Source organism: Mauremys reevesii, linkage group 2 (assembly GCF_016161935.1).
Source record: "Mauremys reevesii isolate NIE-2019 linkage group 2, ASM1616193v1, whole genome shotgun sequence".
NCBI classification, from domain to species: Eukaryota; Metazoa; Chordata; order Testudines; family Geoemydidae; genus Mauremys; species Mauremys reevesii.
In genome coordinates this window covers 12,347,703-12,363,193 of record NC_052624.1, presented here as the reverse complement: position 1 = coordinate 12,363,193, position 15,491 = coordinate 12,347,703, and the positions used below count along the sequence as shown (strand labels likewise).

General features: G+C 44.0%; 1 protein-coding gene across 5 annotated transcripts in view; it reads right to left on the bottom strand.

Annotated features, from left to right (window-relative positions):
* Positions 1-15,491, bottom strand: part of DLEC1 (DLEC1 cilia and flagella associated protein) — a 64,523-nt gene that overhangs the window by 29,396 nt on the left and 19,636 nt on the right. For all 5 annotated transcript variants that reach the window (XR_005593902.1, XM_039523844.1, XM_039523846.1 and 2 more), the window contains exons 14-19: positions 9,767-9,959; positions 8,334-8,392; positions 6,533-6,704; positions 6,006-6,099; positions 5,615-5,745; positions 288-446 (exon numbers count right to left, since the gene is read on the bottom strand). Coding sequence is in view for 4 of the 5 variants with exons in the window: in XM_039523844.1 (XP_039379778.1) it covers positions 288-446; positions 5,615-5,745; positions 6,006-6,099; positions 6,533-6,704; positions 8,334-8,392; positions 9,767-9,959 (808 nt within the window). In the remaining variant the exon portion in view is untranslated. The remainder of the gene's footprint in view (positions 1-287; positions 447-5,614; positions 5,746-6,005; positions 6,100-6,532; positions 6,705-8,333; positions 8,393-9,766; positions 9,960-15,491) is intronic.

Genomic DNA, 15,491 nt, shown 5'->3' with positions numbered 1-15,491 from the left:
ATTAGGCCAGCAGGGAATCTGTGCTAGGCACATTATAAATAGAAACAAAGAAAAATGGCTAAACATTATTGCACTTAATAAAACTTGTGCTGTACTTTCTTGATGTGCAAAAATCAGTTTGTTCATCATCATAAGAAAACTGAAATTACTTTTCTGATTTGGGGGATGAAATTTAGTTCCCTGAGAACTGAGACACAAATGATAAAAAAGATAGTGTAGCTGGCTCTGGGTAGGGTTGTATAAAACTATATTACCAGTCTTATAAAGAACCTCTTGGAATGACTTACATCTTCGTTCCTTTCAGCTAAGCAAGCTTGACTTTCTTGCATTCTCCACCATGCTGGCAATTGACTTAGGTTTTGAATCTCAAAGGTACTTAACACATTTTCTCCCAATTTAATTAAACCTAAATGGAGTGATGGAACATTGATAGAGAGAGCTGGACCCTAGGACATCAAGAAATATACATTAAAATGGATATCAATACCGAAGTTGTCTGATTAAAAAGCATACATTAGCTAAGATTTGTGTTTACATTAACTTAGAACAGAAAGCAAAGGTTCAGTTTCTAATACAGAAGAGATCATAAAATCACCAAGAAAATATCCTTCTTCTGATTAAAATATCTCACTACACTGAGATTTCATTGTGGCCCGGGAGTCCCTCAATGCTAACTGGCAGAGGGCACCCCATACCATAACTCACCTCCAGCCTGCTACAAACACATTCCTCCCAAACACTGTATCTAAAAGGTGTCACGTAAGGTATGCACACCAATAACATGCTGGTCATTAATACTATTGAATGATGAATGTACGGGTGATGTATAAAGAATTATAAATGTGTGCTGAAAATATGTTCTTAAAAGGTATTTTGCAAACAGTGCATAAGCCTGGCTGTCCTAGACAAAGGAATGTGTTTAGCCTCTTTTCCTGTGTCTCCAGTGTAAATTGAGCCAGGTAATACCTCAGAAGACAATGAAGATTAAATCCACATATACGATAAACAAAGCCATCAAGCTAAATGCATGGGAGGCGGGCAGACAACTTAATGATTATGATGCAGCCTTCCTGGCTCTTGAAAGAGTGACAGTAGACTTTGGTAAATACAAGCAGAAAGAGAGTGCTAGCTTGGCATCCGTCACCTGGCAGACAAAGGGGAAGCCACACCTTTTGAGCTCATGAAGAGTGGATCCTCTTGGCCTAAAAACCAAGAGTAGCTGGAAATGACTATTGATGAGAAACCTGCTTAGACAAAATTGTAACTTGCTGAAGTTTTAGTCACTAGAAAGTGTGTTTTGTTTTATTTGTAACCATATCTGTGCCTTCTATTCTTACTTATAATCATTTAAATATGTTCTTTTTAATAAACAATCCATCTCAATGCTGTATATTTAACTGAAGGGTGCAGTCCTCAGCTAAACTAACAGGATGATGCTTGTTCTGTCTCTTTGGAGGCAGCAAACATAATAACCTCTGTCAGTATCCAGTGAGAGGTATTGGATACTGCAGGTAAGATGGTTTTGGGGAGACTCGGGACTGGGAAGAGCTGTTGGTGTTATCCTGCAAGGAGTAACCAGGATGAGGCCATTTTGCAGTGAGCATGCTGCTGGTGTTAGGGCTCTCAGCCAAAACTGCACAGTACAGAAGCACTTAGGGTTACAGGACAGGTGGTGACAGAATCGTTACTCTCTGGGTGACCCCCCCCCCAAAGTGTCACATTCATGTCAGTACTTTTATGTGAATTTAGTATTCCTGAAAAGGCTTCTGATAACCCTAAAGACTGAAATCCTCTTTTGAGGCCTGATCCAAAGCCCACTAAAGTCAATGGGAGTCTTTCCATTTACTTCAGTGGGTTTTAGATTAGGCCCTTTCTGCAAAGAACATATATAACACAGGGAGCAGCTGAGGAAGCCTGGCCATACTACCTTAACCTGTATTTTCCCTACACTGTGGGCCAGACTTCTAGAAGTCCCAGCCTACCTGTCTGTAGCAGCAATTTACAACCACAAAATCTGGACCTGCAAAAATGAACTGCAGTGTAGTGAGGCCGTATGGCTCCCCACCGCCCAGAGGGGGAAGAGCCCATCCAGAGGCTGGAGTGGGTGGAGCTAGGGAGCTCTGAGCCCACCCCTCAGAGGGTCAGGCGGCGACCCGGAACTATAAAGGCCAGCCCTCGGAGCTCAGTAGGAGCCCAGCCACTGGAGAGAGCAGACGTCCCTAGCGGAGCCTGCAACTGGGAAACCCCCGCGGCCCAAGTCGGCCGCCCAGCTTGGCCTGGCCGGACCAGCCCTGCGCCCGCTATCCGGAGGAGTTGCCGGCCCGGCCCTGTGCCCGCTATCCGGAGGAGTTGCTGGACCTGCCGATCAACCCCGCTCCGAAGAACCCATGCTCCTGGACCCCCCAGAGGCCAACACCAGGACCCAGGTAGGGCCCGAGGGGGAGTGTGGAAGTAGCCTGGGGAAAGCCGACCCCAGTCTGGCTGCAGCACTGCCAGAGCCTATGTTGGTGTGTTGCGGCCAGGATCCCCACTGACTAAGCAGCGTATCTTTGGCCGCTGCTAGGGCCCCAGGCTGGGACGCAGTGGAGTGGGAGGGCCTGCGTCCCCCTTGCCACCCAGCTCCTGGGTGGCAGACTCCCCCTCTCCCTGGCCTGAGGAGGCTGGGGCCTATGGTTACTGCTCAGCCCTGCCCCCTGACTCAGCGTTTGTTGCCCCGCCCTGATCTAGGGCCTGGGCTTAATACTGTTGTTACTGCTCAGCCCTGCCTGAGGGCCTGAGCCCCCTGACTCAGTGTTTGTTGCCCCGCCCCAACCTAGGGCCGGGGCTTAATCCCGTGTACTACTATTGCTCAGCCCTGACTGAGGGCCTGAACCCAGACTTAGCGGTGTTGCCCCGCCCTGAGCCAGGGCCGGGCTAACCGCATTTCGGCTGACTACAGCAAGGGCTACTGAGGGAGACCCCCTGGCCGGACTAACTCCCCGGAACCAACGGTGTGTAGTGAGCCGGTGTGGCTCCCCACTGCCCCAGAGAGAGTTGAGCCCCAGTGAACGCTTGTACATGCAGGCACAAACTGCACCCAAAACTCAAAAGTGCTCTACTTATCTAATTGTGGGCATAAACTGGATTACTCAGATTTATCTTTACTGTTTATTTGAGGGGTACAAACTGTCTGCACAAAAAGGAAGCAGGCCCTTTAAAAACTTTATCCCCTTGAAAATCTAGCCTTGTACTTCAACCCTAGGACTATCTCAGCACACTGCCTACACCCTAGAAAAATTACTAATTATTCATAAGAGTGTCAACCCTGGGTCCTTGTTCCCTCAGAACAAGGCTGAAAGGAGTTTGTCTGCTTGCATAGACAGGGCCACATAAATTTGGCTTACACTCAACTTGATGGCATTTATCTGTTTGTGTGTATGAAACACAGTAACACCTAATCAATTCCAAAATGTCCAGAAATGTTTTATGCAGCAATAGGCAGAAACCTATTGACTCTGGTGAAAACTGGAAGAAGGAAAAGGGGGACACGTGAAGCCCCTGCCATCTGGTTAGCGGAACAGCAGCTTTAGCCACATCTGTAACTGTCTCAAAGACAGATGGAAGAACTGGTTGATGGCAACCATTAACACCTTCCAGCATACCACTACCTCCCATTTCAGTTCTGCTTATTGACCCAATACAGTGTAAAATGCTGAATGACTTATCTTCCGGTGGGAGGGAATGGGGGGCATTCACACAGCCCCTAGCATGGGGAGGGGAGACAAATGCAGGGATCTTGGCATGGCGGGAAGGATACAGAGGTACTGGCATGAGAAGACAGGGGTAGGTACACAAATACACAGTGTGACACTGCACCCATATTCTTCACAGTGATATTATTATATGATTATGGCCTAATGATGATGCATTTTATGCAAGATGGGTTATGTGAGATGTCATTGGAAGTTATGATTTGCTGAACATGATTATCCTATTTGTATGCATGTATCATTTTTTGATACATTGGAAGGGCCAATTCAGAGCAACGTGCCATTAGGAAAAAACAATAGGCCTTAGGAGAAGCTTATCCCCCACCTGGTGAGCCTTCCTGTGAACGCTCCAAACAGGCTGTGAGTGATGGCTGCTATGACTTACAAGGACATGTGATGAGACCACATGTCTCTAGACTCCATCTTGGGATGTCAGTATTTTTCCACAGACCAGTCTGGGAACCAAGCTTTGGGAACAAAGGGTTCCCACCATATGCAAAAGCTATATAAGGCAGTAGTGACATCATCTGGTGTTCTTCGCTCCCCACACAAGATGATAACTGAAAAGACCTGAGGAATAAAGACTGAACTGGGAGAAGTGCTGGACCCAGGCTAAAGGGATTTTTAGCCTGTGAATGAAACACCCGGGGATTCCAAGCTGTAAGGAAAGTGCAGCTTACCCCTTAAACTATAGCTTGCTTGTATCATCTGTTAGGGTGAGAATCTGCTATTCATATCTAATTCATTTAATACATTAAGTTTAGTTTGTGGTTTTATTTGCTAGGTAATCTGATTTGATCACATACAATCTATCTTTTGTAGTTAATAAACTTGTTTTTGCTTTATCTAAACCAGTGAGATGGAGTGAAGTGTGTGGGAATCATAACATAACAAAAGCGGTTGCATATTCCTCTCCACACTGAGGGAGGGGGCGAATTTTATGAGCTTATGCTGTACAGTTCCCTGTGCAATGCAAGATGGTATAATTTTGGGTTTATACTTCAGATGGGGTGTGTGCCTGAGTAGCCTTCCCATGCAGGGACTGGTCAGAGAGCGTGCTTGTAACTGCAGCTGGGTGTGTCCCTACCTGTTTGTATGCGGTGAAAGTGCAGGCTGGAGGGCTTTGTAGCTTGTCACAGCAATACAGTGTGAGAGGGAGCCCAGGCTGGTGGGTCATGGGGCTCAGTAGTACCCAGTTCCAGGGGGCACCCGGGGAGAACCCGTCACACACAGATCCTATGGCACTGGCGACCCTGGAACAGGGAGCACAAGAGCTCCTGACATCACAAGGGGAGAATGGGGGACTGGTATAGGGGGAGGGAGGAATAGAGGACACACATACTCTGGAATGTGGCAGAGTAGGGAATGAAGGGGCATACAGAGACTCTATAATGGATGGGGGGAGAATGGGAGACACTGGAATGGAGGGAACAGGATAGGGTGCAAACAGAACCCCTGGCATGGTGTAGGTGAGGATGGGTTACAGGAAGTCCCTGAAATAGAGGAGGAAGGTAATGTAGCATAAAGGGACCTTGTGGTGGGGAATGGGGGAATGCAAGGAGCCCCGACATGTGCAATGAGCTCAGCCTATAGAAGCAACAAAGTGTGCAGCCCTCTAGTTTATGTACACCTAGTGAACCATAGAGTGCTAACTAGTGATGAAATAAGAGATTTCTTCTAGGTATTGGACTGAGACCACCAACTCATTTCACATAGGCCACCCACCAGCCATTTGATAGTACCAAACGTCAGACACCCAAAAGGTGAAAGGCTATATATATATATATATACATATATCATTATATCCCATCACTAGCAGCTCCCTCAGCCAGCGCATTCTCCTGAAACGTTGTATTTGTTGTCACCTTAAAAGCAGCCTCCACATGCAGCACAACTGGCTCCACAGAGTGTTCGATTTTACAGTGCAGATTATGGCTGGCATATCCAGGTTTGCCTCCAGTAAAATTCAATTCAAATTCACAGAATTCACTGGCATCTAGAAAAGAAAAAAATCAGTTTCTTCATAATCATCATCTTTCCCCTCCTCCCCCCTTTAAAACACAAACACACATGGCTAAATCCCCAAAGCCATTAGAAGTCAATGGGAAGACTCCCATTGACTTCCATCTGCTTTAGATCAGGCCCTTATTTCACACACATGTTGACAACATCACACTCTACCATTTCTTTCTTAATGTAACACTCAACAATTTAAATATTCTACTAATAATTAATTACAAAGCACAGAAACTTTACCTAACACTCCAGTATGAGGTTCAACTTCAACTATATCACGTGAACTGATTTTCCCCCATGTATATTTGATGGATGATTTGCTGTTATTCCACATCTAAACAATTGAAAAATTAATGAGCTAAATTATGCACTCTAAGCTTTCACGGGAGTCTGCAAAATGCCAATATGTTGTCAATTGTGCTGCCTTAGAAACAAGGTATTTCAGTGTTTGCACTGTTTCAATTTTATCCTCAACAGTGAACTCATGTCAAAACCTATCTACTATAAACATGCTAACATCAGTTTTAGGATCTAACAGGTCTATCTAGTTACTTGTGTGGCCTGTATCACCATAGTACCTGTGCACCTACCCTGAAATGAACCAAGAACAAACAAAAAACATAAAACATTGACGGTTAAAGTTAAACCCAGAAAAGTGAGGATATCCAAAGCTAATGTTACAATATAGCAATATATGTGCTCCAGGAACACTCATTGTACCTAGTTACATGCATTGAACAACAATATAAAGTTAGAAGTAAACAAACCTTAAATGCTTTTTTTACATTTACGCCAATAAAGTTTTCTCCAGGGATGATAATGACATATGGTTCCAAAAGGAGTTGAAATGGTTCTGTTGAACCTTTAACTTCTATTTCCAGTGCAATCACATCATCTGTTTTGGATTCTGAATTTCCTAGCATCACCTGCTTTTCTGAGCTGTATGAGGAAATCATCAAAATTACTGAGCAGATTTTGCATTTATATATGATCTGATCTAGTGTGATATAGGGGGTTTGATTTGCCTTTAACTTTCACTGGTGTGAATCAGCTGTAACTTTATTAAAGCCATGAAGTAAAACTGGAATGAGAGGTGAATCAGACCCAGGGTATCTAGTGGTTCGAGTAGGACACTGGGAGTATTGAGCACTCCTAGCTCCCATTGACTTCCGATGAAGTTGAAGGTGCTCACCACCTCTGAACATCAGGTGTCTAAAACTGGACACTTAAAAATTAAAGCATCTAAAATTACAGGCCACTTCTGGAATTTTGGGCCTTAACTTTTTGTGCCTTAGCTAATAATCATGATAACAACATTATCTTCCTTATAGAGATGTTGTGAGAATTAATGTTTGTAAAGCACTTTGAGCTGTATTGATGAAAAGCGCAGTGTTATTGATGGGTGAGCACAGTGTGCACTACAGCTAAACTTTACTACTACCAATTCCCATAACAGGCCTTTTTTGCAATTGCTCATAACCTTCTCAAACAAACTGTGTTTGAAAGGAAGTTTTCCATGATAGGCCTCAACACTGGCAATGAATATTTTTTGGCTGATCTTTTTTTGAATTATGCAAATGTGGAAAATATAATCGTTCTTCCCCATATATTCTGATGGGCATCTTTGCAAATAGATAATTCAGAAAAGGGTGAAGCTAGAAAGTTCAAACTTGGCTTGTTGTTTAGTAAATCATTAGCAAGAAATAATGTAATATGCAATCCTAAAGTGATTAATCAATAAAGTAAGTAGTCTGAATAAATACAAAGATGGCGGTGGCAGTTAAAGCCTCTTGGCTATAGGTCTGAATTCAATCCTGGCTAGTGCATGAAAACTGTAAATATCTGGTGGCTGTTCACTGGTCTATATCAGGGGTTGGCAACCTTTCAGAAGTGGTGTGCCAAGTCTTCATTCATTCACTCTAATTTAAGGTTTTGCGTGCCAATTATACATGTGAACGTTTTTAGAAGGTCTCTTTCTATAAGTCTATAATATATAACTAAACAATTGTTGTATGTAAAGTAAATAAGGTTTTTAAAATGTTTAAGAAGCTTCATTTAAAATTAAATTAAAATGCAGAGCCCCCCGGACCGGTGGCCAGGACTGGGGCAGTGTGAGTGCCACTGAAAATCAGCTCGCGTGCCGCCTTTGGCACACGTGCCATAGGTTGCGTACCCCTGGTCTATATGAAATGAGTATAGTCATCCCAGTTCAATTTCTAGTGGCAGGTATCTATACCACAAAGACCACAATGAAAATTGGCAATAATTGGCAAACTTGCTGGTAGTCTCATCAGAAAGGCCACGGAATGAAGGGGCATGGAGACTGAATTACCTCTTGCCCACATAGGTGGTCCCTCTGGGAAGTACTAAAGCATGTGGAAAAGCTTGCAATGATGCTGTCTGTACTGCTATCTATTCTGTGGATAAATTATTTAGCATTGTCAATCCAGGACTTTTCACAAGCATTACAATCACTAGAGAAATAAACCACCACCAATAAACTTAACACTAATAATTTAGTTACACTATTATATGTCTGTTGCGTGTCACTATTGCTTTTCAGCTTACCTAGGTGGCTCTGGGATGTCCCTCAGCACAATTTGAATCACACTGTGATAATCTTTCAGCTATATGAAAGAGGACACGACATAAATCAGTTATGCTGAGGTATCCATCTCCCCCTCCCCCAAAATCAAGAACATTTAAAATGGGGAAAAATGGATGCAAAATAATCTATAATTAAAAGGTAAAGGACTACAACTATATTGCATGGTTACAAGAAAAATACTCATTAAAGCAGAACCTCAGAGTTAGGAACAGGTTGGGAATGGAGGTTGTTCGTATTTCTGAAATGTTCGTAACTCTGAACAAAACGTTATGGTTGTTCTTTCAAAAGTTTACCTCGAAACATTGACTTAGTAGAGCTTTGAAACTTTACTATGCAGAAGAAAAATGCTGCTTTTAACCATCTTAATTTAAATGAAACAAGCACAGAAACAGTTTCCTTACCTGGTCAAATCTTTTTTTTTAAACTTTCCCTTTATTTTTTAGTAGTTTACATTTAACACAGTACTGGACAGTATTTGCTTTTTTTTTGCTTTTTTTTTGGTTTCTGCTGCTGCCTGATTGCATACTTCTGGTTCCAAATGAGGTGTGTGTGGTTGACCAGTCAGTTTGTAACTTTGGTGATCGTAACTCTGAAGTTCTACTGTAATTCAGACTTTTTCCTTAACATATCTTATAATTTGCCCTGGTATATTACATACTGTAGACAAATATCTGCAAGATTTCCCTAAATCAAGAATCAAATTACTTTAATGCCTTAACAGCTGAAGTTATCTTTGTCTATTTTGTCTATCCATCCCACTAATATCAAAATTCAGAGGTCATCAAACCCCAAACTGTGCTTGAAAAAGAAGCACTGTTGTATGTTGGCAATATTAAGCTTGAAGATGGCTCCTCCTTTCTGCTAATAGTGTGAAGGAATGACATAGGGTTGGACCGTAATGCTGTAATGTGTTACAAAGAGCTCACTTATTTATAAATACCAGTAATCTGAATAATGTAATATGTGTCACTATGAAACACTATTAATTCAGTTTTCTATTAACCTGTATTAAGATCTTTCTTAAACCACAATAAATTCCACTCCTGTTTAGGCAGTTATGTGATCCTAATCACTATAGTATCGGAGTACCCCCAACTCTGTAATCTGTTTGATTCAAGTCTTTTTAAACACACTAAGCCAATTCTGCTCTGATGCCACCGTAAATGAAGTTAATGATGCTGAATCAGTATAAAATTGAGATCAGAATCAGGCTCAATATTTTGCAACCAAAACATATTTTTCTTTAATAACGCCATAGATTTTTAATATTGTGTGTCACAGCATCACAACAGTTGATTAAACTTAATTCAAAAAGCTCTACAGCAACGGTTTTATGACTTGCATAAAAATACACAGCTGGAATTTATAGGAAATAAGAAATCTTGATCCGTACCTCCTGAGGAGCATAAGTGAGAGTAAACTCGTGATCAGTGTGGGGCTGCAGAATTCCCAGGTTAGGATTTAGAGAGAAAGCTGACTCTACATCTAGATGGTACTTGACCTTTGCAAGGTCCCCAGTTTCGTCAGGCATTAATGGTTGCAGATTAGGCTTCATTATCTGCCAGTAGAAAGGAAGTTCCACATGACTGGAAATAGATTAATAAACAGAAAAAGACTGTAATACCAAATATTTAGATGGCTACCACTCTGAAACCTGTGTTAGTCTGTATCAGCAAAAAGAATGAGGAGTACCTGTGGCCCTTAGAGACTAACACATTTATTTGAGCATAAGCTTTCGTGGGCTAAAACCCACTTCATCAGATGCATGCACTGGAAAATACAGTAGGAAGATATATATACACAATGGTCATGAAAAAATGGGTGTTGCCATACTAACTCTAATGAGAGTAATCAATTAAAGTGGGCTATTATCAGCGGGAGAAAAACAACTTTTGAAGTGATAATCAAGATAGCCCATTTCCAACAGTTGACAAGAAGGTGTGAGTAATAGTTGGGGGAAAAATTAGCACGGGGAAATAGGTTTTACTTTGTGTAATGACCTGTCCACTCCCAGTCTTTACTCAAGCCTCATTTAATGGTGTCCAGTCTGCAAATTAATTCCAATTCTGCAGTTTCTGTTTTTGAAGTTTTTTTTGTTGGAGTATTGCGACTTTGAGGTCTGTAATTGAGTGACCAGGGAGGCTGAAGTGTTCTCCAACTGGTTTTTGGATGTTATAATTCTGATTTGTGTCCATTTATTCTTTTGCGTAGAGACTGTCCGGTTTGGCCAATGTACATGGCAGACGGGCATTGCTAGCACATGATGGCATATATCACATTGGTAGATGTGCAGGTGAACGAGCCTCTGATAGTGTGGCTGATGTGATTAGGTCCTATGATGGTGTCCCCTGAATAGATATGTGGACAGAGTTGGCAATGGGCTTTGTTGCAAGAACAGGTTCCTGGGTTAGTGTTTTTGTTGTATGATGTGTGGTTGCTGGTAAGTATTTGCTTCAGGTTGGGGGGCTATCTGTAAGTGAGGACAGGTCTGTCTCCCAAGATCTGTGAGAGTGAGGGATCGTCCTTCAGGAAAGGTTGTAAATACTTCATGATGCATTGGAGAGGTTTTAGCTGGGGGCTGAAGGTGATAGATAGTGGCATTCAGTTACTTTCTTTGTTGGGCCTGTCCTGTAGTAGGTGACTTCTGGGTATTCTTCTGGCTCTGTCAATCTGTTTCTTCACTTCAGCAGGGTATTGTAGCTGTAAGAATGCTAGATAGAGATCTTGTAGGTGTTTGTCTGTGTCTGAGAGGTTGGAGCAAATGCTGCTGTATCTTAGAGCTTGGTTGTAGACAATGGATTGTGTGGTGTGGTCTGAATGAAAGCTGGAGGTATGTAGGTAAGTATAATGGTCCATAGGTTTCCAGTATAGAGTGGTGTTTATGTGACCATCACTTATTAGCACTGTAGTGTCCAGGAAGTGGATTTTTTTTGTGTGGACTGGTCCAGGCTGAGTTTGAAGGTGGGATGGAAATAGTTGAAATCCTTGTGGAATTCCTCAATGGCTTCTTTTCCATGGGTTCAGATGATGAAGACGTCATCAATGTAGCTCAAGTAGAGTAGGGGCATTAGGGAACGAGAGCTGAGGAAGTGTTGTTCTAAGTCTGCCATAAAAATGTTGGTATATTGTGGGGCCATGCGGGTATCCATAGCAGTCCCACTGACTTGGAGGTATACATTGGACGGGTCATTACACAAAGTAAAACCTATTTCCTCATGCTAATTTTTCCCCTACTGTTACTCACACCTTCTTGTCAACTGTTGGAAATGGGCCATCCTGATTATCACTACAAATGTTGTTTTTCTCCTGCTGATAATAGCCCACCTTAACTAATTACTCTTGTTATAGTTAGTATGGCAACACCCATTTTTTCATGACCACTGTGTATATATATCTTCCTACTGTATTCTCCACTGCATGCATCTGATGAAGTGGGTTTTAGCCCACAAAAGCTTATGCTCAAATATTTAGATAGATTTTTTTCTGTAAGATCATAGTATAAAATTGTACACCTCTACCCAGATATAACGCGACCCAATATAACACAAATTCAGATATAACGCAGTAAAGCAGTGCTCCGGTGGGTGGGGGAGGCTGTGTACTCCAGCAGATCAAAGCAAGTTCAATATAACGCAGTTTCACCTATAACGCGGTAAGATTTTTTGGCTCCCGAGGACAGCGTCAGTGGTGAGCTGGAGCTGGTTCGCACCGGTTCGCAGGAACCGGTTATTAAATTTAGAAAGCCTTATAGAACCGGTTGTTCCAGGACAACCGGTTCTATAAGGGCTTTATTTAACAAAAGCTCCCGCACTCCGCCCCGGCCCCAGCTCACTTCCCCATCCTTTCCTGAATGCTCCATCCCCCTTCTCCTCCCCCACTCCTGCTTCCTGCAAATCAGATGTTCGCAGGAAGCCTAAAACAAGCAGCAGGCACAAACAAAGGTAAGCTGGAGTGCGGGGGGGAGGGGAGGTGCGGCCAGCTTAGCGGCTCCCTCCAGCCCAGCGGCTCCTTCCAGCCTGGCACCCCCGGCCGAGCACTCCCAGTCCCAGCCGAGTGCCCCTGGCTCCGGCCCCGTGGCTCCCTCTGGCCCGACTCCTGGTCCCAGCCGAGCAGCCCCAGCCTGGTCCCAGCCGAGCGCCCCTAGCCCCGTCCTGTCCTGGCCCCAGCCGAGTGCCCCCAGCTTCAGTCCCACGGCTCTGGCCTGGCCCCCGCGGCACCGGTGCTGGTCCTGGCCTCGCGGCTCTGGCCCAGCCCGGCTCCGGCCCCGTGGCGCTGATCCCAGCCCGGTAGCTCCGGCCCAGCCTGGCGGCGCCAGTGCTGGTCCCGGCCCCGCAGCTCCAGCGAGGCCCCGTGGCGCCGAAGCTGGTCCCGGCCTGGCTCCGGCCCTGCGGCGCTGATGCTGGTCCCGGCCCTGCGGTTGCGGCTCCGGCCTGGCCCGGGCCCCGCGGAGCCAGTGCTGGCGCTGGTCCCGGCCGAGCGGCTCCAAGCAGCGCGGTAAGGGGGCAGGGAGCAGAGAGGGGCTGTTGGAAGAGGGCAGAGGAGTTTGGGAGATCGTGGGGGGGTGGATAGGAGTGGGGCGGTCAGAGGGCAGGGACCAGGGGGATTGAATGGGGGCGAGGGTCCTGGGGGGGCAGTCAGGAAGGAGCAGGGGTTGGATGGGTGGCGGGGGGCAGTCAGGCGTAGGGATTCCAGGGGCGGTCAGGGGACAGGGAGAAGGGGTGGTTGGATGGGGCAGGAGTCCCCGGGGGTCAATCAGGAATGAGAGGAGGGGTTGGATGGGGCGGCAGGGGGTAGTCAAGGGACAGGGAAGGGGGGTGGATGGGGCAGGAGTCCCGGGGGGGGGTGGCCACGACCCCCTTGTGGGGTGAGGAGGAGGGAACCTGTTGTTAATATTTTGGCAGCTCATCACTGGACAGCGTTATATCAGGGTAGAGGTGTACCACAGTCCACAATATCCTTTTCCTTAAAGATTGTAAGAAAATCTCTACTAGTCACAAAATTGTTATATTAGTATAGGAGGATTGTTACAGTATTAAAATACAAGGCAGCCATGATAAACTATTAGCACAAGATGTGGACAAACTGGAGAGAGACCACAAGAGAGCAACAAAAATCATAAAAGGTTTAGAAAACTTGACCTATGAAGAAATGTTAAAAAACTGGCCATGTTGAGTCTTCTTGAGAAAAGAAAACTGAGACGGGACCTGATAAGTCTTCAGATATGTTAAGGGCTGTTATAAAGAGGACTGTGATCAATAGTTCTCCATGTCCATTGAAGGTAGGACAAGAAGTAATGACCTTAATCTGCTGCAAGGGAGATTTAGGTTAGATATTAGGAAAAACTTTCTAACTATAAGAATAGTTAAGTGCTAGAATAGGTTAATAAGGGAGGTTGTGGAATCCCCATCATTGGAGGCTTTTAAGAACAGGTTAGACAAATACTTACTAGGGGTGGTCTAAGTATACTTAGTCCTACCCCAGCACAGGAGGATGGATTAAATGACATTTGAAGATCCCTCCCACCCCTACATTTCTATGATTCTAGCCTCCTTAACCTATAATGTAGTGCAGCATTTAGGTAGGGTGACGAGACAGCAAGTGTGAATCAGGATGGGGGTGGGGGGTAATAGGAGCCTATATAAGAAAAAGACCCAAAAATTGGGACTGTCCCTATAAAATTGGGACATCTGGTCACCCTACATTTAGGTGACAGAAATAGCCTTTGCTGACATTAAACTTTTCCCTTTCTGGAATTTCATCCAAAGCCGACTGAAATCAATGGAAATACTCCCATTGACTTCAGTGGGTTTGGACTGTACTGCTAGCTATCATGTAGGTAGGTTTCTATATTTAGTTGTAAAATGAGGTCAGGCTTAGACTCTCGACATTTAAGTAAATGACTATGCATTGTTAGCCAATCATGCCACTTAACTTGAATGCAGTCAATAAGAATGTTTGCTTAACTGAGTTGCTTCATGGGGAATTTTGTATAGTTTAATAGGCTTTAAAATCCACTTCACTGTGACATCTAAAACCTCACACTACACAATAAGTATGGCAGGAAGCTGATATTTTAATTTCTGAGTGCAAATGAGGTGAAACTAAAAGAACAAGTGCAATTTTTATATTGCCTAGTATGACAGAAACTATAAAACTATTCTTGATAGTCACCTGTTTACTACTGTCCTGTATGTGAGTTTGTTTCATACAAATGATTTCCAATAAAAGTGCAGTGACCATGCCAATGCAATTAAAATGTATAGAAAATATGATGCTGGATCCTCAACAGGCAGGAATCACAATAGCAATGGACCTCTGCCAATTTACCCTAGTTGAGAATCTGACCCGTCGTTTATAAATCCAGACACAATTCTCTGTCACTTTTCATTTTGTCTGCACTCCAGTAAAGTCAATAGTCATTAAGGATTTACGTTAATGTAATCAAGGTAAGTATCTGGCCCATTGACACTTTGGTTATCTGCAAACCCCTAACTTCAGTTATCAGAGAGATTCCACTTACTATTATTATTAGTGTTAATTCAATGCCCAGTGGTCTCAATCAGGATCAGGGTCCCACTGTACTAGGCGCAATATAAATGCACTTTAAGATGTGGTCCATATCCCAAACAGAGTTTGTAATTTAATCTATTAGGATGTAGGTGTTCCCACTAGGGATATTTTGTCCCCAACTCCTCCATTTACAAATCTTCTGGGACTGGGGGGATATAGTATAAAGAGCTGGCAATATATCAAAATATGGCAGCAGATCAGCCATTCAGTCATGAGTGTGATCTGTGGCTGCCTTTAGCACTCTGATATATGTATATTGTGCCCATGGCTGCTATTGCAAACAAGAATAAAATTTATTCATATTTGCTGATTAATTGCATGAATATTTCCCAACCCCGGGGGATTCTTGCTGTCACAATCAGGGCCGGCTCCAGGCACCAGCAGAGGAAGCACGTGCCTGGGGCGGCACATGCTAAGGGGCGGCATTCCGTCCATTCTTGGGGCGGCACAGTCCGGGCGGTTTTTTTTCTTTTTTGCTTCGTTAGTTCGGGCGGCAGTCCAAGTGGCTTTTTTTTTGCTTGGGGTGGCAAAAATGGTAGAGCCAGCCC